At 38.1% G+C, this 24,078-nt stretch overlaps 1 protein-coding gene across 3 annotated transcripts; it reads right to left on the bottom strand.

Annotated features, from left to right (window-relative positions):
- Positions 1–1,434: 1,434 nt before the first annotated feature.
- CHORDC1 (cysteine and histidine rich domain containing 1) lies at positions 1,435–19,773 on the bottom strand. 3 transcript variants are annotated; one of them, XM_074917451.1, is made up of 11 exons: positions 19,459–19,772; positions 13,929–13,978; positions 11,845–11,901; positions 11,188–11,348; positions 10,488–10,593; positions 9,532–9,588; positions 8,406–8,476; positions 8,076–8,181; positions 6,277–6,396; positions 5,516–5,578; positions 1,435–5,010 (listed from the first exon to the last, which is right to left on the bottom strand). In XM_074917451.1, the coding sequence occupies exons 1-11, from the start codon at positions 19,520–19,522 to the stop codon at positions 4,867–4,869; spliced, it is 999 nt and encodes a 332-aa protein (XP_074773552.1). In that variant the 5' UTR covers positions 19,523–19,772; the 3' UTR covers positions 1,435–4,866. The 3 variants fall into 3 exon arrangements, with proteins under 3 accessions (XP_074773552.1, XP_074773545.1, XP_074773563.1); XM_074917444.1 differs by having other exon boundaries at positions 9,532–9,590; positions 10,493–10,593; positions 19,459–19,771; XM_074917462.1 differs by lacking the exon at positions 11,845–11,901 and having other exon boundaries at positions 19,459–19,773.
- Between the last annotated feature and the right edge of the window lie 4,305 nt (positions 19,774–24,078).

Genomic DNA, 24,078 nt, shown 5'->3' with positions numbered 1-24,078 from the left:
CCACAGCAACACTGTATTTATCAAGCTGTCAGCAGAGACTGGCACGCAGGGGCGACCTGGGGAAGATCCCAAGTTTCTGAAAGAACAATCGTTAAGGACAGCTTCTTATATAGAGCCATATACATACGTAGTATCTAGTCCTGGCAAATCTCAGAAATGGACGAGACAGACCTAGCTTTTCTTTCTACATTTTCAAACCATCCCAGTTCACATAATTCAGATTGATTGGACTTTGGTTTTGCAAATATTAGATCATCCTTGCCATCTGCAGTCTGATAAATGATAACCTGCCTGAGGACTAGGTATTTATATAGGATTCAGAGCATAACTTCAGGACTCGGCCCTTGCTGAGTATTTTCAAATACTTGTTTCCAGTAGGTAACAAAAATATTTTATTCAAGAGGATGGTTCCTTCCCACACAGAAGCACACTGGCTGCAAAAGTCCTGCATGCTTTCTGGTTAGCCTGAATCAGTCACCATACAAGTTGATCAGTTAAGCTAAAGAAAAACACACTGATGCATCTCACATACCTCCAGATCACAGGTACCTGCTCCTACAGTCCCTTTCCTTCTAGGCTCACAGACTGACTACAAATGCATAGACAGTGGTCACATACGGTCACATACAATAGGTCTTCATTCCTGTTCGTGCCAGCATTGTGTCAGGAAAACAAAATGTACAGAAGTTGAACAGAAAAGTGCTGACTTTATAAACACAGGTTGAAATCTGTGCAGCCTGCAGAGAAGTCGTAAAGGATGGGCAAAGGGCACAGTCCATCTCCCCAACACCCACCCTTCATTTTGCAGACAAACTCAGAGAAACTGAATTTACTTCACTAACAATTATTTGACACAGTAACTGGATTGGTTTATAATGTTTGTGACAGTATCTTAATTATCTTAGGTTAAAACACCTAATCAAACCTTGAGAAAACACAGAGCTTCTATTACCAGGGAAAATTTCAGGCCCCAAGAAGTGAATATTCTTTATCTTCATTGTGGGAATGCCAGAGGTTTTGATAAGTATCTTCTTCCTTTTTCCAAGAAACCAGTAAAAAAGGAGCAGCTCTTATGTTCAGCATTCTTAGAAACAGCCCAACATTGTATTTGGAATTATTTCCATTCCATTATGTTTGTGACAGCCCAAAATTCTTGGACTGAACAATTTCTGTGAATGAGACAGGGCCCCATCTGAGCAGCCAGGCTTACTCAAATTGCTGCAAAACTTATGTATCTTGACTGGGCTGCTGTGTTAGAAAGTAACAGGCAAAGAAAGAAACCAAGGGGTGGGGAAAACCCTCTTTGCCACACAGTTTCCCTCATATATAGACTGACCGGTGGAAGATGCCTAGTTACATTTTATGTCAACAAGTGTGTTGCAGATCCAAAGGGAAGTTCTCTCGCATAACAAAAGAAGTCAAAAAAATCCCAAATGCAACCAGCATGTAATAAGAATTTTATTGAATACATTTAGAAAAAAATTAGAACATGAAGACATGAGATTAATTTCTGCGTATAAGTTTTATGAATGTGCAGAATCAAACAACCATGCAAAAAGACATCTTCCCCCTTCAACTATAATTCAAAACTCTTATAATGGCAAAATCATTACCACCTTAAAACAGTGTTCCAGACACATAACTCATTACTTTTAAAAAGGATCTCGTTCCTGAACGGAGATAAAAGAAATTTTAGTAGCAATTGGAAGGACCAATGACTAACAGGTACAGTATTTAACCAATACTCATGCCATGTTTAAAGAATGCAAGCAAAAAATGCATCATTACATAGAATAAGTAGATTTTTTTTTTTTCCAAGGCAAAAGTCCTATTAAAACTAATCCCTAAACTACTTGAAATGGTGACTTGATAATGTACATGTTCCAGAAGATAATCCAATAGAAGATTTTTTTGTCAAGTTACATCAGTGCCATGTAAAACACAAGACAGAGCTGCTGAAGAGCCCAGTGCTTAACAGTATATTAACATCAAAAATAAATTTCAACTCCTCCAAGAAATGTTGTTACAGATATAATATACAACACTTGGTAGGAAAATGGGCATATACATTAGGGAAAAGATTAAGATTTCTGTCACAAACTTGTATAGCCATGCATCTTTTCATATTGAAAAGGGATAATGAAGGAAGTTTTATATGCACCTGGCCAGTCAGTTGAGACATGTAATGTGCTGTCTACATGTGTAACATGTAAACCCACATTGAAACACACTACAGCTTTTAAAGACTCATTAATTCTAAAAATATACCTAGATTGTATCAAGTTAACCAACTTGTTAAATACAGCACTTGTTAAAACATAAAAAAGGGTAAATTTAACAGCAAGTATTCCAGTACATACTTGTTTGCAATTTAGTTTCACTATTATTAGACAGGTGAAAGCCTATGTGATCAAAAATCACTTAGCTTAGTTTTCAAATGTAGCTGTTGAGAATGCATTGTCACTGTTTGGTACACTACAGCTGGTTTCACCATCTCTCCACACTTACTAATAAAAGCTACAGCATAACCAATATTCCACTGAAGCGTCAGCTACCACTACCCATGTCAAGATGCCATTTCATGAAATACCAGGATCAAACATTGGTGTGCTGAAGCCTGTTCTTAGCAACTGTTCAGAACGCTCAAATTCAGTATGTGATACAGTTTTTGCAGCTTGATAATGGATGCAGACATATGGTTATAAAAAGCTGCTAAGAATTAATGCAGTTAAACAAGAGGCTTATGGCAGTCTATACCATCTGAAAGTTTATCCTTCTACTTCGAAAAACATCACAGGCCACATAAAACTAGGCTACTACTTGTAAAATCTATACCTTCTTGCCTGATCAAAGCTGGTTTGTTGGGTTTTTTGCTTACTTTTTTAAATGGGTGAATTTTACAAGTGGTTTTATTGCCACTGATGGGGAAAGTCATTATGGAACTCCTGAAAATCTTTTAATTTTGTGCTGAAAGTTTGAATAACGGGAAAAGAGTAGGAGGAATGGATGAAAAGCAAAAGCAAAGCTGAGGACCATGTTTACAGGGTGTTTCTTCTGCTTACGGCCAAGTTGACTCAGCTATCAGAAGAACATAATTTTAAAAAGAGTGTAACAATGATTCTCTAATTCTGTGATTCTAAACCACATAGTTATGGGGTCCCAAAGCCTGCAGCATTAACAGCAGAAGGTCCATCCACCGACATTTCTCTCCATTTAGCCTTTAGTAAAGTAAGGAAGAATATAACCTGCTTAAAAACAGAAATTCTGTTTTCCTAATAAATTGCCTTTTGCTTCTATTTTTTTAAAATGGATTTTACATTATGTAAACCTACTGTACGTGAAGATGCAAATAAATTGAAAATATGTTTAAAAAATGTAGAAAACATAAGATATTTAGGGTATTGATATATCCATATGGATAGGCACACGTTTGAATTTGCTTGTTAAATAAGAACTTTATCCTGGCATTTAAACACTGCTCATTTTGCTGTCCAAGTTCAGAGTTCTGCATACAAGAATACAGATGGCATGCTAGTAGCTACAGCTATCTAGAACTTTCCATCACTGAAATGACTGTTCTTAGTATTATACTAATAACTGCTCCACTTCTTGGTTCAGAACACATCAGGGAACATCTGTTAAATTTTTAGAGGACCATTTGCAGGCATACATTTTTGCAAGCTTGTCCCTATCACTTCATAGCACCTGACATTTCAAATTTCCTTAAAAAGAAAAAAATAATAGGAGGCATTATTAAAGGTTAATAGAATCTTTTAGGCAGAACTTGGAGCTGGAACTTCTATAGGAGTCCAAGTGAGTAAACAACCACATTCCCTCCAAGTAATTAAGAAAAAGTAAAGCACCACCAAACCAAATTTCATATATACAGCACTGGTATTACTTTCCTGGTGTTTGGGGATGGTTTCTTTGGTAATGTATTTCCTATTACTTTAGGCATGAAGTAGGATTTCAAGTACTGCTGGAAACAGAACTCTGAGCTCAAGTCAAATAATACCTGTTGGAAAACAGTAAGATTCTTAGCAATCCACATTTAAGTTCAAAATGCCTTTACTATGTTCTGTGTTTCTCTTGGTGTTATTCTAGGTCTGCCAAGGTGGGCAGATGAGTATCCACACATCTCACAATCCACAGGACTACTTGTTTACATATGTAAGTTTCGGCACAATAAATAATCATGTTTATTTTGCATGACATATATGAAAACATTGGCTTGTTTTTTAGCTGCAATCCCAAATTAGGAAACTATTTCAAGCAGAAAGAGAAAGCAACATCATGAGTTGGATAAAAGTCTCACCTTTAAAACCATCCTGTTTTCAGCCACCAATCTTTACTGGTGGACAACTGAAAACAAAAATAAGGTCTTGACTTCCAATTACAGTGTTTTGCTTATGCTGTACACTGCACGCTAAATCACTTCATAAACTCAGATTTTTGTATCTGTATTACTGTATACTTCATAAATGAACAGTGCTGAATTTAACATGTGCTACCCAGTAGATCCAGTCTAAACCAAACACTTGAAAAATTAACACACACAGCAGACTGAGAACACATCTATTTGGATAGTCAACGCATGACAGGTAAGGTTGTAAGCACAGGGCAATAGCTCTTTTACTCTAAATCCCCATGGAGGCTCTCCAACTAGAATAAATATACTCATGGGAACAAGAGCAGAAATAGCTATTACTCTTCAGGTTTACACCCCCATTTACTGTGCGTCAAATTTCTTTGTAGAATGGAACACAGGATCTAGCATTAAAAAAAGAATCTATATAAAAGTTGAATATTTGATTACAGTAGCAAGTCACCACTTCATAAGGGGAAATAACTTGTCTCTTGGAATCATTATTGATCTGAATTCTCTTTTTTCTGTTGTGTGTTGGATACCGGTAATTCAAGACTTGCCCATAATAGGGGCTCTGCTTTTCTCATAGTAAGCTCAATCTTTGTAGCCGTCATGTTCACGTAACTCCTCTTTACATCGATTACCTAGAACAGAAAGCATATTTCACACTTCTATTTAAGAAAAAAGACTACCAGATGTTTGGGTATTAAGTTAGGAAGAGTACCTTATTGCTAAATTTCAGTAGATGTTCAGGTAGATGGAGTTTCCTCTGTTATCTAGAAGTTGGGTCTCCCCTATTCCCAAGCTATGAACATATGCCTATGCATATATAATATATGCATTGGTCTAACATACACATAAGCACAGAGCTACATGGTGTCAAGGGTTTTCTGCAACACCACTATCATGGTGTTGGGACCAGAAAGGACCTCAGGAGGTGACCTGCTCAAAGCAGTGTCAACTATGATGTCATACCTGATCACTTGAGGCATTAGATTCAGATTTAAATGCAGTTACTAAATGACATGCAACTGAATTTCTTTCAATAAGCAAAGTAACAAGGAAAACCAAACTGTTTTGAAAGGGAGGAAACTGAGGGTTTGTATTTTGTTTGTTTTGTGGGTACTTTTTAAAAATAATTATACTTACTCCCCATAATTTCACACTGCGATGAAATTCCTTTTCTCCTTCAAATACAATATGGATATTTAACTTAACAGGAAAAACAGAAAATTTTGTCAGGCTAATAATACATTTGACGACTCAAGTATGTTTAAGTAAATATATCACATTAGAACTCAGATCCTACAAGAGCAAAGTGATAAATTGTCCCTCAGTCAGAGAAATGAAAATCCATTTTAATAAATTCTGATACAAAATCCTAGTCAGTAGTGGCCACATAGATATATATAGATATATATATATATATATCTATCTATCTCCTGGAAGCTGTATCGTTTTCTCCAAATGCATGACTAAGAAATCAGATGTATTTTAACACTTGTTTAATATTAGTAGCTGTGAAACTGCATGCCATGAAGAATGATATTAAATTACATTAAGCCAAATAAAAATAAATTATGACCTATAATTATTTACACATATGGTGATGCAAATCCATCACATTTGGATTTTAACTGCAGAAGTCAAATTAAAGATTTTTAAAAAAATAATATTATATTGCAGCTTTTAAAAAAAAAACCACATTAAAGCACAGATGTCCAAACAGAAGGGAAAAAAAAGAAGCTATACATACTTGAACAAACACAAATGCCAAGAAAAAGCTGACACTCAAAAAAGATTCTTAGGCTACCTCTGAGTTTTAAATAAAGTAAAGCCAGATTTTCCTAACTTCATGCTGTTGTAAGAATTTAAAAAATAAAAAATTACATCTTAAGGTAGATACTCACCATTGTGCTATTTGCTTCTACATAGCTCAGATCAGGAACAGAGTTTTTAGCATACACAGAAATAGTTACTTCTCCTCCAGTCTGGTGCCAATCATGCCTGCATGGAACTACTTTCTTACCCTATATGAGGAAAAACGTACAGAAAAAAAGACTTAAAATTGCATTCAGAAGTATTTTTACAAGATTAATCAGGATAAAATCCCAGGACTATTTTAATTGGCAATAAGCACAGTTAATGAAGAACTATATTTCATGTTCACAAGAGACTGCAAGACTCCCCTTACATCTCTACTATAAATATTTCAGCTACTGGCCCCTGACAAACATTTTAAGTAGGAAAAGCAATGGTTATGACAGAAACTGCAGTAGGAAACCAGGACATTGTGATAGGGAAAAAGACCACACTGAAAAACCCTAAAAAAACCCCCAACCACCCAAAAAAATAAAGTTGAATTAACTTCCCTTCCATGGCTATGGTTATCCAGTAGGTTGTAGAAAGAAACTGGACAAAGAAAAAGAAAGCCATAACACCAAGAAACTTTCATATTACTGCAAAAAATGACTGAATATTACCCTCTGTTCTCTGATGCAGGAAAAAATAAATGGTGGAAAACCCCCCAAATTAACAGCAAAAAAGTAAAGTCAAAACCCCTCAGTTAGCTAGAAGCCTCTTATCTCAATATACACACATCTGATGTACACATAGTTTCTTAACATGTGAGTAAATTCTTTACAAGAATACTCTACTGCTTTAGTCTTACAACTTCAGCTATTTTTTTCTAATACCTCTTTTCTGTATTTGAAAATAATTCTTGAACACAAACATAAATCCTCAAAGCAAGCAGAAATTCCATGACTTAAAGCAAGTAAAGGACTTGTGAAGCTATTATAGAACGAGGTAATAGAACTACACTTTCTGTAACATATCTTTATTTTCTTCTGTTAAATATTACTGATGTTTGCAGCATCAAACCCATTTTGCCTCAGCAACAGACAACGTATTCATAACAAGAGTTTCGTGTTCATTTGCACCCAACACGTGACCACTAATATTTTTGAAGCGTTCAGTTCCATTATTACATTCTGTAAGGTTCTCTAAGAATCTTTCTAAATCTTAAATGGTAATATTCTGTCATTCTGTAGTTTGTTCCCAACATTGCAATGAAATACCTACAAACTAAACATATGCTCTCTCTGTATTTGTTATACCGATAGCCAAACCAAAACACTCAATTAGATTCAGATGTGTAAACAGAATCCAAATTAGACAGAAAATAACCCTTCCATCCCTGCACCCCCACCCATGGAACCTCATCGACTTTATCTGCCCTGTCATCACTACCTAAACAACAACTCAACTACTCTGAATTAAACTGTCAGTACAGTTATTTTACTACAGAACATGTATGGCTGCTCTCTTCATGGTCTGTGGGAGTGGAAAGACTTTCAATAATCTTAAAGTAATATATACAGAGAGTATATTCTATATGGAATATTACAGACTTTCTTAACTAGCAAAGCAGAAAAGGCTAATTTTTTTTTTTCCGAATTTGCCAAAACCTCTTTTACTACATACATATCACTAAAAAGAAAGTCAGTACTCCATTACAAGTACACTTCTACCACAGATTACTTCAAACTCCATTTCTCTGTTGTCATGCTGTGCATAATATCCTCCATATTATTTCAGAGGTAGTGACCTCTAACAGCTCAACTAGAGTAGTAACCCAATCAAGCTACTAACTACATTTCAGTATTCAAAATGACCAGGTACAGAATGCAAAGTTAATGCTACATACCGCATCCTTTTTAGTCCACACGTGTGTTCCTGTTGTGCAGCCTTCTTGAGCTAAAAACGTATTGAAGTCAGATGTTTTCCTTTTACAACAGCTCCAGTACTTCATCCTTGAAAGTTCACAAAGTAATTAACAAACAATATTTAGGACACTATTTACTGTGAATAGTTGAGATTTTTTTGCAATATTACTGTTATTTTAGTATTCTCTCTTCAAGCATTGCCATTTTTGACTGATGAAGAAATACAGAATGAAAACAATGCAACATCTATGAAGAAAGCATGAACGCATAATAGATGAATTAAAAAAAATTAAAGTTAACTGTATACTAACCCTTCATGGAATATAGGTACACCAGAATGGTATATGCATATATCTTCTGTGCTGTGTGGTCCTTCGTAGGTCTAGTAAAACAAAGCATTTAAAGTGTATTTACTGTTACAGGATACGGACCAAAGGAAGAAACCAAACCAAAACACAACCCACAACACAAACATTGAAGAAAGTCCTACAAAGCTTCTGAGTAAATAATCTAGATCTAATGGCTTGCCCTAGCTTTTCAAAGTAACCATTCAACCTTCATTCCCAGAAGGTTCCCTGGCACTCCTAACAAGCTATACTTCGTATTAGTTCAATGGCATACATCAATGGTGACATCATCTATGCTCATAAAGGACACTTTAGATCCTCAGCGATATCTATCCTTAAAAATACTCTGAATATTCAGAGGAAGCAAGTACTTAACTGGAAAATAAATTAGATTTATCATTCGTAAAACACAGATTCTCAAAAGGAAGTAAATTGAACAATATACAACTCTGTCATTGAGTATCAGTTCTTCCTAACACAAACAAGAGACTGCTGTAAGCTCTCCTGTCACCAGAGTTTCATGCAAAATCTGTCAGATGTCCAGTGAAATACCCATTTAAATTCTACTGTCCCATTCTGTACAACACAAAAATGTCAGTAAAAAAAGCTTTCAGTTTAAATTACTATGTATTATAAAGACTAATTTTGGTGCTAGAAATGTTACAAGATTTTTGTTGCGGATTCTTCTGGCAGGGAGCATTAACTGATAATATCTGCAGATGCTTCTGACCTATACACAGATTATCAAGAGCAACTCAAGCATCATCAGTAAGCCACCTCTCACCAACATTATAATTCATATTTTTGAGTTAAAACACGTCAGTATCATTGGTTTTGCAAACTTGCTAATCAGAAGTTCTGTACAGGCTTAAAAAAATAATCTTAAGACTTACTGCATGCACAGTACAAAACAGCCCACATTTGTCCATACTTAAAGTGTGTTACCAAATGTGTATTCGTTAAGCCTGATGGACTTTGATTTGGAAATGGCACAATTTGTAGCAAAGAGAAAAACACACAAGAAAGGAAAACAAAAGGGCACACTTAAAAGTTTAGCAGCTGAGTTTAAGAGTGGAACTGAACCACTTACTTTTGAACAGCCTGCATTCTTACATGCTGTCCCAATCTTGATTTCATCACTGTCTTCCTCTGTAAACGGAATCATATAGAAAATAGCAACTGAATTGTATAATGTACTAAATATTTTGCTTTTATTAAGAATTAAAACAAGCTAAGGAGTAGATCAGAAAAATTTTCTGCCTGGCATTGAGGTCTGCCAGAATGGTACAAAGAAACAGAAATTATGCAAACAGTCCAAAAGCTGTATGATCCATGCATCAGATTCTAGGGTCTATACCTTTACACTGTTTTAGGTGTGGCAGAAAAAAATTGATGAAGACGATTATTACAACATCTTGTTTGGTTTTGTAAATCTAAGAACATAAAAGCTCCAACTGCTGTCTATAGATACACACAAGGAAAGAATTTGGATACCAAGTAGAAAGAAGAGCTAAATGACAGTTTTGGCACGAGAACAGAAGAGTATAAAATAGCCATAAAAAGTGTTCTTTAAGGAGCAATGTAGTTCTGGAAAAAAATTCCAAATAAACTGTGGGAAATAAAAAAAAGGAAAAACAGACAAGGGGGAACCAACTAGTATTCAGAGGAATTTCACCAGTTAACGAAAGGCTTTATAAGACACAGTGTTTGCAGTAACATAGGAGCAGAGTTCATTTCTTAGGAACTCTTTCAGTCATATATTCGGAAATGGATGTTCCTATCATGCCCATTCTAACCAGAAAATCTTACAAAACAGGCCATTCAAATTATTTTAATTGCAACATACTGCTAGTAAGACCCAAGTCTCCACGTGGTTCATATTTCAACTTTGATTATTATTGCCTGGACTGGAAAGATGATACTTCCCAGATGATTAAGAACAAGAACATAATTACATGAAACAATCACTTCAGAAACAACAAAGAACAGCATTTTATTTAATTGTGTGACAATTAGCACCACATACCTACTTAACCTCCCTATAACCTTACCTTTTTTCTCTTCGTTTTCTGATGACAGTTTCAGTTTATCTAGTGCTTGCTTCAAGGAAGCTGACACTTTCAGCTGCAAATTTGTCATTGGCTCATCTGGGCTAAAAAAATGTCCATGTATTCATGTCAGCTTCGTGAAAAATAATTTACAAAAGACAACAAAGTAGTAACTTTTAATCTTGCTATAAGGCTCTTCCTTTCCAACCTCCCTTATAACAGTAAACAAACAAACTAGATTTGGAAATGCCAATTCTTACTGTTGATGGAAAAACAGACTAGAAATTTAGAATCAAGTCTTGGCTTTCAACAGGAAATCCTAAATACTCTACAATAGAAATAAATCAGAGGGATTAAGGAATCTACATACAAGCACCCTAAAATTACATTTTATGACTGTTTAAAACACTAAACACAACAGCTAGCGTCATTCTAAGCTACGAGGCTACAGACTGCAATGTTTGTTTCCAGTGAAGTTAAATGCTGAGAGGTCCAGTACTACCTTGTCCTAACCAGAGCTCTTTTATCTCATTTTGAAGCTGAAGATCACACCATCACTGCTACCAATCACAAGCTCTTTTAAAAGTTAATCTGAGAATTTTTACACGATATGAAATGTGTAACACTGAACAACCAAATGAGCTTTAACTTGGCTGACTGACCACAAATTTGGAAAAATTTAGTTTCATATACTGTACCTTGGCCTTTTAATTGTTTCCAATGGTTTTGGTGCCTGAATGATGTGTTCTTGAAATTTGGGTTTCAGTTCAGCTAGCTCCTTTCGTTCAGAGGTAGTTTTGACTTCTGGTTTAACAGGCTCAGGAGGTTTCTCACTGTTATGGAGACCCTTTGTACAGCCCTGTTGTGAAAAGTATACATTTACGCATATGCAGCATAGTTTGTGTGCACAATTAAATATTATCAAAAACTGTAAAAAGTTTTCTTATTTCTTCAGCCCCATCTTCTCCTTTAGCCCACACTGACTACAAAGGAAATCCTACAAGTAAAGTGGAAAATATCTTCATCTGGACAGAAGTTAAAGAAAAATGCACATTTTCCATAATCAAAGAAAAAAAATATTGACCCTCCTTCATTGTTAACAAGTGTCTAAATAGGCTTTGATAGAACTAATTATAACAATTAAAGCTTGAAAATGAGACCCAAGTTCAACTTTATATCAAGAAAAATAGCGCATGCTATTTAAGACATTTTTAACATTTAATAGATATTAAGACTGATTTAAGATCGTTTTAACACAAATAAGCAAATTTTAAACATGTAAGCACATGTACCATTTAATATTTATCACTGCCCTTTGGTAAGTATAAAAATGGTAAATAATCATGAGTACATACCACAATGCTTAAGAAGTCAGAAAAGTCTGTTGTTCTTCTCTTACAACACGACCAACCCTATAAACATTTTGGAATAAAAAACCAAGCATGACTACCTTACTTGGCAACACCTTATAAAAAGTGAAAGCCTAATTACGTTCCTTTACAAGATGCGGCACATAATGATTAGGGATTATTTTCTTCCCTTCTTTGGAAAATATCATCATCATCATCTGCATTTTTAAAAGCCAGAGAAACCTTTTACAGCTGCCATTTCTAGCTCACTCATGCTGTCTTAATCTTAAAGTTCGGCAAACGTTAGACAATATTTCCATGACAAGTTAGATGCCAACTCTGTACAACAGAACACAGAAATGTTACTTTATTTCATCATGTAACACGTAAGCAAACCAAACAAATATGATACCTGAGACCACGCTCACCTGTGGCAGAATTTACAGGTCCCCTTCCTAAAATGATGAGGATTTTTTCTTTCCTTGAGCACTAGTCAAGTCTTTCAACTGATTATTTCCAACCATAAAGCTGGATATCTGCATTGAATCGCCAACCACATCCATCAAGAGCACTTTTCATTATATAAACCAGAAATCCAGTTTGAGGGGAAATTATCTTGCCACTGTGAATAATGTATCAGAACTCAGAGAACCTTAATAAAGGCAACAGTTTGACTAATAAATGCACCACTGCTTTGAGAGCTTAAACAGTGAGGGTTTAGGTAGGTGGTTCTAAAATATCCTCAAAATATTAACTATTTCCACAGTCAAGGAGAAAAAAAGATTCACTCTGCCCACTTAGAGTATCTAGAATTCATAGCAGGAAGAAAAATGCTCATACAATATTATGATAAATTTTTAATTAGGGCAAGAGATAGGATAAGGAAATGGGGGGGGAAGTAGCACTTGTTTTAAAAACTGTGTGTATGTAAGAGGAAGAGGGAGCAAACACAAATTTTTAAGGTAACTGTACAATTAGGTTGCAGTTTTATGTACTGTGTTATGAGTACAACTATAATTTTGTACACAACAAATTGTCGTAGTCTAAGTAACTGTATCGTATTTGATCTAACAGCATCTGTCCCAATTTGCCAGTGGTACATGATGGCCAGTTCTGGAGTTATGTACTGCAACACCAGCAATCACTCACAGAAAACATGCTACCTGACACATGCACACAAGCTTCCATGAGCCCAAAAGACACCAGATTATGGGTCAGGGATGAGATGCACTGCCAGTGGAAGCAGTTCCTAAACGCCAAGAGAAAATGCTTGCCCCAGAGCTTGGTGTCCTAAGAAAGGTCACATAGGCTGCATCTGTATTAAAACAGTGATCAGAGCCAGACTCCATTTTTAGACACCAGATTTCTGACAAGAGACAATTAAACTGTTAGAATGATTTCCAGTATTGTTTTGGCAGCTGTGTCTCAAATAATTCCCTGTAGGCACTTCAGATTCATCCAGTAGATCCTGTAGCAGGAAAACAGTCTAATATAACAAATATAACAATATAACAAATATACAGTTGGGCTAAGCCCTGGAAACCAGTCACAAGTATATTCAATTCACTACTGAAGATGTAGCCCAAGAATCCTGGACAGCTGCATCAGAGGCATGGGTGGCCAGTCCCTACTTAACCAACATTTGCATTTGTCCTATTAACAGAACACAATTATTTTTTACAGTAGGCAAATGTCACATACACATCAGTGCTCTACCCACATAAAACCAGGAGCAGCTGGTTTGAATTCCAAACAGGCTAATTAACTGAAAGAGTATGACACCTCTCAATGCCTCCAAACACCTATACAGAGGACCCAATTAAACTCTTGAGACACCTAATGTCCATCAATAGGAAACATGTGTCATACAGACTTGCATGGCATTTAGACCATATGAGTATACAGTTTTTAGTTTTTTCTTCAGCTTTGAGTTAAATGCACTTTTCTGATTTCATGGGTTTGCTCAAACATGATAGGTTAAACATCAGTTTCTACAACACTAAAAGACTTGGAACTAAAAAGGAAAACAAGCATACTGTTTTACATATATGGAAAAGAGATAAGAGTTGAAAGGATAGTTGCATACTTACTTTGAGAGCATCATGAAAGACTGGCACACCTGGATGATATGTACATGAATCTAGAAGAAAATTACTATTATTAATATTCAGGCATACGAAAAATTCTTATTCATCTGTTCACAAACCCAGCAAAAATTTCAGGCCTGCAATTCATGTATGCCATGAGCTGTTCCACTTCCCCAGGTGCACATAATTATGAAGGAAAATACAGACTCCACAGAACAAGTTTTCTGAGTCCATATATTAAACCTAAATAATCAACATTTTTTCTTCTGTATTATACAACATAAACCAGAAAGCAGGCATCTAAGGCAAACTTCTACTTCCTTATGGAGCAAGCAAACTTTGTATGGACTGTCCCTTGCCTTCATCAATAATCAGTCCTTACTGGTGATTCAGCAGAAGAAAGCAGGTGGCTCTATGGCCATCTGACAGACATAAAATACCCATTTACAGCATCAGATACATCTATTTGCACCTGATCAATGTTTTCTAGATAGAAGTACTCTGTTTAAAAATTCTCCTAACATGAATCCAATATTTTTATCCATGGTAATTAGCTGTTCTTTTTCAATGTTTGTACTATGCTTGCTCACTTAAGGACTTGAACGCAAAGGCTAATCTTCCACAGACACAATTCAGACATGTCGATACTATTAATTATTAATAGGTTTTGTACAAACATTACAGTGAACCACAACTTTCATTAACAGAACTGTTTATATTCATAGATTATCAGCATTAAAGCTTTTTATGTAGCAACTGTTCCTTTTTGACTTGAAAAAATATGTATGTTAAGTGCAATACAATTGTTCTCATTATATAACTTCCCTTTGACATATACTGCATGGATAACATTTTAATGACCTGACTCTAAAACCAATGGGACACACTAGCTATCTTTTAGCCTTTAAAGCAAAATCTTCGTTATGTTAGAAACAGCTAAAATTGTGACACAAACAGTAACAATTTTTACAATAAGCCTCCATAAAACAGAGTGAAAAATATCAGAACACACATAATAGGAAGCAAAAGAGAAAAGTGATAATTTAATTAGTTATCTGCCTACAGATATTAAATAGGCATAAAAACCCCACAGATTTCGTTGTCTTCATTTTTTATAAATATGTAGATTTTAAAGAAACCTTGCTTAGTATCATTTTATTTAATTTTATATTCAGTGCCTAAGTCTAAGGCACTAATACAGACATAAGGCACATATTTTGGGACATGAGTCCTCCAGCAGGACTTACAAACTTATCCATGAACTTCTACCAATTCCTTCAACTTCAGGATGAAAAGCTAATGCTGGTAAACTTTACGGAAAATTTTTAAAAATGTGGTTATTTTGTATAAAGTGCCAAGGATTTAACTGCTAAATCAAATAAAAGTAGAAGTTATTCTTTTCCAGGAGTATGAAAGAATGTCATCAGAAGCATCACAGTAGTAAGAGTAAGCTGTTTGTAGCATAGATTATTTCTGAATCACAAGACTTAAATGAGTATTTCTAATCACTCACAAGCGTATTGGTTTAAATGAGGTGCTGTTAATCAGTACTAAATTTTTAGAGACAAACCCATCTTATGATCAATTAACTCAGGGGTGGCTATCCTCCAGCTCACAAGTCAGACACTGACATGTGTCTATTAGTCCATCTGGCCAAGGCCAGTCCTTTTTCCTTGCTCCCTGAAGCCATCTCTGCAGGAGGTGCATCACGGAGCAAATGACAGCCCACTTTGCAGCTATCTCATGAAGGTCATTCATGTTCCACAAAGGAAGATGCTGAGACATGCAGCTCTGCAATGCCTCAAGCAGAGGCAGTGGGGCTCACCCCTAAGCAGTGTGACAATTCTGCGTACTACAGGACAGTAAAACATGGACTCATTTTCACTCATACTGAGTCCAACAACTCTGAGTAAAGTTTACATCCATAAAAGTATCCCATTTCAGACTAGGTGGGGAAAAACGAGAATTTAGGATACACTGACAGTCATCTGAGCAGTTAAAAGCATGTTCTATTTCTGATTTTTCTGAGTTCAGATTCTAGACTTTGGTTGATATTCTACATTTTTCCTGAAAAAAAAAAATCAAGTTACCTCTCTACTGCTGTTAATAATTTTCCTTAACCAGAAAAAAACTTAAGGTTTTTCAATGCAGGCTATTTTCTCTCAGAGTCAGATAATTTTTGGAAATGCAAGTATCAGAAATTTTCAGGGTTTTTTTTTAAATGTTGATTTCATATCCAAACCAATCCCACTCGCACAATGCACACACTGCTGTCTGCTGTTACCTTACAGCTACATCCTTGCTTATTCATTGAAGCACTTTAAAATTAGTCTTTTTGTTAAATGCCAAAGTAGAAAATGGTACAGCTCACAAAAACTTAGAGGTATTTACAATGAAATCCTGTTGAATTCTTGAGGATAAAATGAGGTACCTGTCTACATACAACTTGCAAACCAACCTGCTATCCCATGGAAACACTCCAATACCTCTCAAACTATGCTTTACAGCCTCAAAGCAATAGAAGGTCATTAAATCTGATGAACTTCATTCAGCACCTTGAGGAAGCTGATGCCTTCAAAGTGGTTGCTGAAGCTAGAATGCTAATTCCACTGAATTTCTCACCATGTTGAAAAAAAACATAGAAAACAGGACAAACATGGTATGGTAAGAGCTTATGAATAGTCCACAGAGAAAAGAAAGGTTCAGTCTGAGAAACAGAAAGCTGTGGGGAAGACAGGGGATCAGGGGGTGCACTTCACAGGAACAGAGTTTGAACTGTGGGGACCAAATAAGGTCAAAGAAAACACTCTGGGCAGACAGACTCCAAAAATCTAAACTATCATTTCTCACAACTACATGCCTCTCAGGCCACCTCAGAAACACATAAAGGAAGTTTTCAACAGCTCTGTGACCACATTTATCCTGTGGGTGCAACATCATTAAGTTTGATCTAAGGAAAAAGGGTATACACAAACACAAAAGAGTACGTGCTTCTGTTCTGGCACTGGACCAAATTAAATTGCATTAAGAAAGATCCAAATTATAGCCTAAATCAAAAAAACCCCGTTGCCTTACTGTGAAAAAATCAAGGCAAACACATTACATATACAATCTCAGTCTGGTTTTGCACACCATCTTTTCAACTGTCATTAAGCAGCACGGCTTTCAAACCTATGCCAAAGTGTGCACTTATTACCTCATACCACTGTTTCAGTGACAAAATTTGACCTGGCCTTGAAACGGATTAGAAATGTTACCATGGTCATTTATAGGTTAAAAAAAAAAATAATTAAAAATCTACTAACTTTCGAAGTTCAGTTCTACCTTCTGTGTCAGATGCTGTACACGGCTTTAACAGTATGAATTAACTAGTAGTTAACATATCTAAAATGCATGTAAAATTTCTACCTTGGCAGGCATGCCACGGATGAATTAATAACTGTGCACTCAGTCACAACTGTGTAGACATACCTTTAATGCTTTCTCTCAGGCTGTTTTTTCTGCCTCTCTTTAAGAGGCATACAGTCCTTCATGTCAGCCAGTTGCCACTTGCTCATTTTTTGGAAACAATGAGGGTTTCTACAGAAAATACATGCATATATTATTTCAGCCATCAGATTCTGAAGAGAAGATTAATGGCCTCTTACATCAATCACCACTGTGGGAATATACTGCAGGCTGAATGTAGACAAAAAACCTGAAAGATCCAAAACCACTTTGGGGGCAGAAGTCCTTACTTTCTACCAATTTTTATTTACAAAAAATTCCTAATAACATATTTATTCTAAGCTTAACTATTAGATTATGTCAATGCAAAACTTGTTAAAGGGATAGGCAGCTTGGTGTTTAATACATGTACTAGCTTTAATCCCCACAATATTTTAGAGGTAAATCCAAACACAATTCTGAAACACAACCAAATGTTTGAACTTGACAGCTGTACACTGCTAAATGTGGATTTAGATGCCAAAGCAGTAATCATCCCATTGACCTTGGTGGAGTTTAGAGATGCTGAAAGTTACAATCACTCTACTTCCACAGAAAATAGGAAACTTGGTTTTCTGAAGTGGTCTGTGAATAACTCTGTTTACCTTCAGAACTGCTTAGTCTAGGACACAGTAATTCCAGTAAGTGTTGCAATCACTTACCGAAACAAACTTCATTTCAATAAATGGTTTTCCCCAATCCGAGCACCACACAGCACAGGGCCATGCCAACCAGGATCGAGTCTACTACAACTTGATCATAAACATAGGAGCACATGGTACAGAACTGTTATTTTAATGACGAGTTCAGGTCATGAAGCCCCAGTAAGTTTTTAGTATAAACCCCCCTATCTGCTTCGTCTTTTGGGCAAAGTGGTGCAGGGGATGCTGGTGGAAGAGATCACTAAATGGAAACATTCCACAAGTGTCCCTGCCTTTGCTGGTACTAACATCAGCGAGCCTTCCGCAAAATGCTGCCCCTCTCTTTGGAAATACTTAGCTCAGAAAAATAAACACACTTATGCCATGGTTCTTAATCACAGAATATGCACATGCTAGAACACGTTGGCCTACTTCTAATCTTGTGGGTCACTAAAAGTTAAGCTAATGCAAAGAGGCCATTCTAGAAATTCAGCCAACGGAGTTACTTTACAAACCAGCTGAAGGCAAGCCTACTGAAGACTCAGATCACCCTTCTGCAGCCTCCGTGGAATTATGAATCCCTAAACGATAGCACTTTAAAGAGTTTCACCAGGCATTGGATTCCCAGTATACATAGGGGAAGTACTGTAAAAGCTTACAGAACTTGGCAAAGCAGACATACATGTATCATAAGATACATTTAATTACCTGCTGCAAGTCTACATAATACAATTTTTTTAAAAAAGCGGCTGATAACTGCTGTGTATGCAACACCCACAGAGGCCCTCAAAAGAAAAACATCTGTTGCTTAAGGCCTGCAGTTTCTACTTTTAGAACATAGGACAGTAATGTCCAGAACTGCTTCCTATTGACTCTTTTCCCTCATGCTTCTGCGAACGGTTTTGTTATTTCTAAAAGACTTTAAGAGCCAGGCTCACCGCCAGCCCCTCGCTCCCGCATTAAAGGGACAACTTCCAGGCGGCGCAGGTTTCGCTGTCCAGCTGCCGCGAACCCGCAGCTTCGCTCCACCACGCCGGGCCGCCGCCCGCCCTACAGCGGCAGAAAGCGCCCCGTGAAACACGACTCTCCCGGGGAGAAGCGAGCCCGGGCCGGCACGGCGCAGGGCGGACAGGCGGAGGCGGGAGGGCCGCACACACACCGCCGCGGGCCAGGGCTTTCCCTGCCCTCAGCGCTGAGCGGCCCCGCAGGCCCGTGTGACAGCTCCGCGCCGCGGCTCCAGCAACCGGGGAGGGCACAGAGCGTGGCGGGCGCCCCTCAGACCCCTCGCACCCCTCCGAGAGGCCTTTCCTCACACCCCCCCAACCCGAGAGCTGCTGGGGGGCGCCATGAGGGGGGCACCCCGCGCCCCCCTGCCCTCTCCGCCGCGCTTTCCCCGCCGCTCTCACCCTCCGTGTTGGTTTCGGGGTCGAAGCGCTGGCCGCAGCCCCGGTTGTAGCAGAGCAACGACATGGCGGCGGAGCGGGCAGCGGCGCCTCCTGCCCCACCGGCCGGGAGAGCGGAGTCCGGTGGAGCGGGAAGCGGCAGCCGGAAGCCGGTTGAGGGAAGGGGGGGGCAGCTCCCTCAGCGGAAAGAGCCGGCCGGAATCTTCACGAAGCTTCGGGGGACGGGGAGCGCAGGCGCCAGCGCCGGAGCTGTTGCTGGAGAGACAGCAGGAGGAGGAGGAGGAAGGCGCCGGGCGGCAGGACGCCGCGCTGCGCATGCGCACGGCGAGGCGGTGGGAAGCGAGCGTGTGGCGGCGCGCATGCGCAGAGGGGCGGAGGGGGTGATGGCGCCGGGCAGAGCCGGGGTTGGTGTCCCCGGGCGGTTCTGCGGCCGCGCCGCCCGCGGCAGGGCTGGCGCCGGGCTGGGGTAGCCCTGGCGAGCCCTTCAGCTGGAGCAGAAGGAGGTGGTTGCCCCAGGGCTCTGCCGCGCCGCGCCGGCGGCTGGGCGCGGGGGTGCTGAGGGGCCGGCCCAGCCCGGCCGAGCGCGGCAGGCCCGCGGAAGGGCCGGGCCCGATGGCGGCCTGGGGTCGCCCCGGGCTGGGAGCGGTGCAGCTGCTGGGGCGGGGGGGCGAGGGAGGTGCTCAGCTTCTGACCGGTATCTAGCTTTTTTGTGAGAATGTGGGTTGTGCAAGTCACTTCAAAAATCTGGCTACATAAAAAGACTGTAATAAGGAAGCTATGAATGCTCACTTCCTAAATGTCTTATCATACATGTGAGTTTAATTCTAAAAATTTCTGTGTGTTTTTAGAAAAATATTCTGTATTTACCTAAAAATGTCTGTATTAAACGATTGTCCTCTGTGGTGTGCCAGCTTCCTTAATATGTTGTAATAGGTTTTAGATAATAATTATAGCTATCTACATTTATGCAGGCAAATACAAATTGTTTTCTTCTAATTAAACGTCTACTGCCGAGTTTTTAAAATAGAGAAGCCTAGATGTTTGTACGGTGCACAACAAATCCTAAACCGCATGGACTGAGCAGATCAAGTGATCGCTACAAGTGCTTCTTTAAAGAGAGTTTAAGGATGCAGAAAGGAAAATCAGGAGACTGCTTCCAGTGGAGCTCTAAACTTCTGCAGACTTGTAAGTTCATGTGCGATGCACTCCACTTGCTTTGTTATCTTATGTAAAGGTGCACGTTTGCTTGAGCCATCAAATACTAAGTGCTAGCTTCTGATCTGAAACTCCTATGAGTCCTGTTGTAAGACTGGGAGGATAAGCTGCTTAGTTTCAAACAGAAAAATCATTCTTTTGCTCTTTGCCAGGAGCATTTTAATGTATAAATACATGCAGTGATAACCGTTTTGAAAGAAAGAGAAGTAAGAATATAATTAAGCTTTATGCTTCCTTTTTTATATAGAAAGCATTTAAATTGTTTCTTTTTGTTGGATACCTTATTTTATAAGAAGATTGGCAGAAACGTTGCATAATTAATGTGTATTTGCATTGTTACCATAGACCAAGAATTGTTCTTAAAACATGAAATTCAACTTATGCACTGTCAATGAAAGTACCACATAAGAATAAAAGTCTGGTTTATATCAAAACAAGTTTTTGTGCTATTCCTCTGACTGTAGTTGCATTTCATCTATAGTGAGTAAGCATACTTCCATTTTAGAAAGATCCAACGTTTTTTGGCATTGTGCAATGCAAAAAAAGGTATATTTCTGCAGAGGCAGCATCAATTTCTGTTCTGAGAATATTTGTATAACATTCAAAAAGCATTGTTTTAGCAGCATGATATTTACTGGATGAAACAGTAACATTCCTATGACCTTAGTAATGGAGTTTGGTTCAAACACTCCTAGAGAAAACTTGTGGGAAGAAAAAAAAAATTAAAATACATATAGTATTTTAAATTTTATAGATAATTCCCCAGAAGTATCATGTAGTGCTATTCTGTACCTAATTGCTATCTCACTGACATAGAGATAGGTCTTTAGGTCATCCAGAAACAAATCCATCCAGAACGTATTTGTTTCATAGTTCAAAATTCTGTAGTGTATCACATTAAAGGAAATGAAAAACTAATCTGAAAACTCTCTTGTTAATTTTAACACAGACATAATTGGTTCTCTGAAGGTTCCTGAGCTCTATCTGTCTTCTTTGTACATGATGTTAAATGGAATGAGTTTTTGTTTCACAGAACAGTGTACAAGCACATAGTGGTTTGTAATTGAGTCTTTTGAAATTGTACACATTCTGCCTGCACAAAACACTGCAGATTCGCAGTACACAATAATCACCTCACAGAAGTCTGCGTAGCTTCAAAAAGGTAGTTTCTGTGCTTGTTAGGAAGGAAGAAGAGATTTGCAACCCCGTTGTGAACATGTAGGGAGTAACTAGTTCAAATAAGATTTAGATAATCATCTTGTTGTGTGCATAATAGACTTTTAAGCCTCATTTATTCCTGCGTGTTTTGTTTAGAAGCCTCTCTTTTTAACTGAGATTCAGAATTATAAGGAATAACGGTCTAGGGGTTAGTCACTGAATTTTGGGTCCATAGAACTTCACAGAATTATCAAATACCCTGTTGGAAGGGACCTCAAGGATCATCTGTCTGATCATTCTTGTCAAAAGCACTGTCTAGACAAGATGTCCCAGCACCCTGTCCACCTGAATCTTATAATTCTCCAGTGTTGGGGAATCTATCGCTTCCTGGGGGAGATTATTCCAGTGGCTGATTTTTCTCATTGTGAAAAATTTTCCTCTGGTGTCCAATCAGAATCTCCCCAGGAATAACCTGTACCCGTTACCCCTTTTCATGTGACTCCTTGTAAAAAGGAAATCTCCATGTTGTTTGCAGCTACCTTTTAAATATTGAAACATAGTGATAAGGTCTCCTTTAAACCTTCTCAAGGCTGAACAAACCCAATTCTCTCAGCCTTTCCTCACATGACAGGCTGCCCAGTCCCTTGATGATCTTTATGTCCCTCCTCTGGACCCTCTCCAGCCTGTCCACAGCTTTTTTGTACAGTGGGAACCAAAACAGCACGGTATTCCAGGTGTGGCCTGACAGTGCTGAGTAGAGTGGGATAATAAGATCTTTCTCTCTGCTGGTGATGCCCTTGTTGGTGCAGCCCAGCATCCTGTTGGCTTTCTTTGCTGCTGCAGCACACTGTTCACACATTTTGAGCTGCTTGTTCCCCAGGACCCCAGGTCCCTTTCCACAGAGCTGCTCCCCAGCCAGGTAGGTCCCAGCCTGTGCTGCAGTCCTGGATTGTGTCTTCCCTGGTCAATTGTCATTGTTGAACTTCCTAAGGTTCTTGTTAGCCCACTCTTACAGTTTTACTTAAAGCATGAAAAGTACTTACATAACTTTGATGAGTTTTATCCTTTATTTTCAGTTGCAAAGTCTTCCAGAGCATTAGACAAACTTTTATGATGACTTTTAACAAGTGGATCTTGTATTTGGTGTTCTGAGATACCTTGTCTGAGAAACAGTCAAAGATTTATGCTTATATAACTTTTTAAAATTTTGTTTATACATGCTCTGTTTTTCTCACATCAGAAACTCTACACTTAAAAAAATATGGAAACAGTGATCTACAATGAACAGACATACAAAGAAGAATGTACTGCTCTGGACTTGTATGTGTGTATGCATTTGGATAGACTTAAAAAGCTGATGGGAAATAATCTGTCAATGCCAGTCACACTGGTGGTAAGAACACAGGTTTTTTTGCTGATCATAGATGATTACAGAATGCCAGGAATGTTCTCATCGAGGGGAATTCTGAAGTAATTCTAGAGAAGTTTAAGACTTGATCATAGTTCATGTAATTCAATGGAAAACTGCCATTTTTGATACAGGGTCACTGAGGCTAACAGAAAGGGATAGGAAAAATCAGTGGCTGGAAAGGGAAGCTGTGCATCTGCAATCCAGAAATCAGATGCATATTCTTAAGAGAAGTGATGATTGACAGGATTATTATTATTATTACATCACTGGAAGCTTTAAAAGTACAATTGGTTTTGTATGGTATCTATTGATTTTATGTATATATATATTCATATATGTATGCATACATATATGTGTGTATATATATATGATATATATGATATATAATGGGTTTTGTATGGTAACTATAGTTTTTATATATATATATATATATATACACATCAGTGCCTTTAAAGCACAGATTGTATATCTGAAGCAGGAATTACTCCACGAAATTCCCATGTCTTGTTATTCAGAGGGTCAAATTAGACAACCAGACAGTGCAGATGAGATTCTCTTGTGGTGAAGGAGTTCAATCTCTTTTTCTCAGACAAAATCCTTTTTAATTTGAGTTTCATTATCCGCAGTTTGGACCAGAAGATTGAAGTGTCACAGCAACACATTCATTGTGACAATACTTTCCTCTCTTGACTGAATCCTCTCTGCTTCCCCCAGAGTGGTAGCTGGACGGATTGAACTAGTACATCCAGGACTGTATGTTGCCTTTTAGAGTACAGAGCTACTGCCCATCCTGTGGTCTTGAGAACCCATGAAAAATGTTTGCTTATTACCCCCTGGAG

The sequence above is a fragment of the Athene noctua genome, chromosome 1, assembly GCF_965140245.1.
Source record: "Athene noctua chromosome 1, bAthNoc1.hap1.1, whole genome shotgun sequence".
NCBI lineage: Eukaryota > Metazoa > Chordata > Aves > Strigiformes > Strigidae > Athene > Athene noctua.
This window is presented reverse-complemented; position numbering and strand designations above follow the sequence as displayed.

Coding starts and splice junctions, on each gene's coding strand:
- CHORDC1 (XM_074917451.1), bottom strand. CDS start 19,522: ATGTCGTTGCTCTGCTACAACCGGGGCTGCGGCCAGCGCTTCGACCCC. Junction 9,589..10,487: donor ACGAAGAGAAAAAAGGTAAG/GTTATAGGGAGG, acceptor CCGTTTACAGAG/GAAGACAGTGATGAAATCAA. Junction 5,011..5,515: donor GCAGTGTGAAATTATGGGGA/GTAAGTATAATT, acceptor TTTCTGTTCTAG/GTAATCGATGTAAAGAGGAG.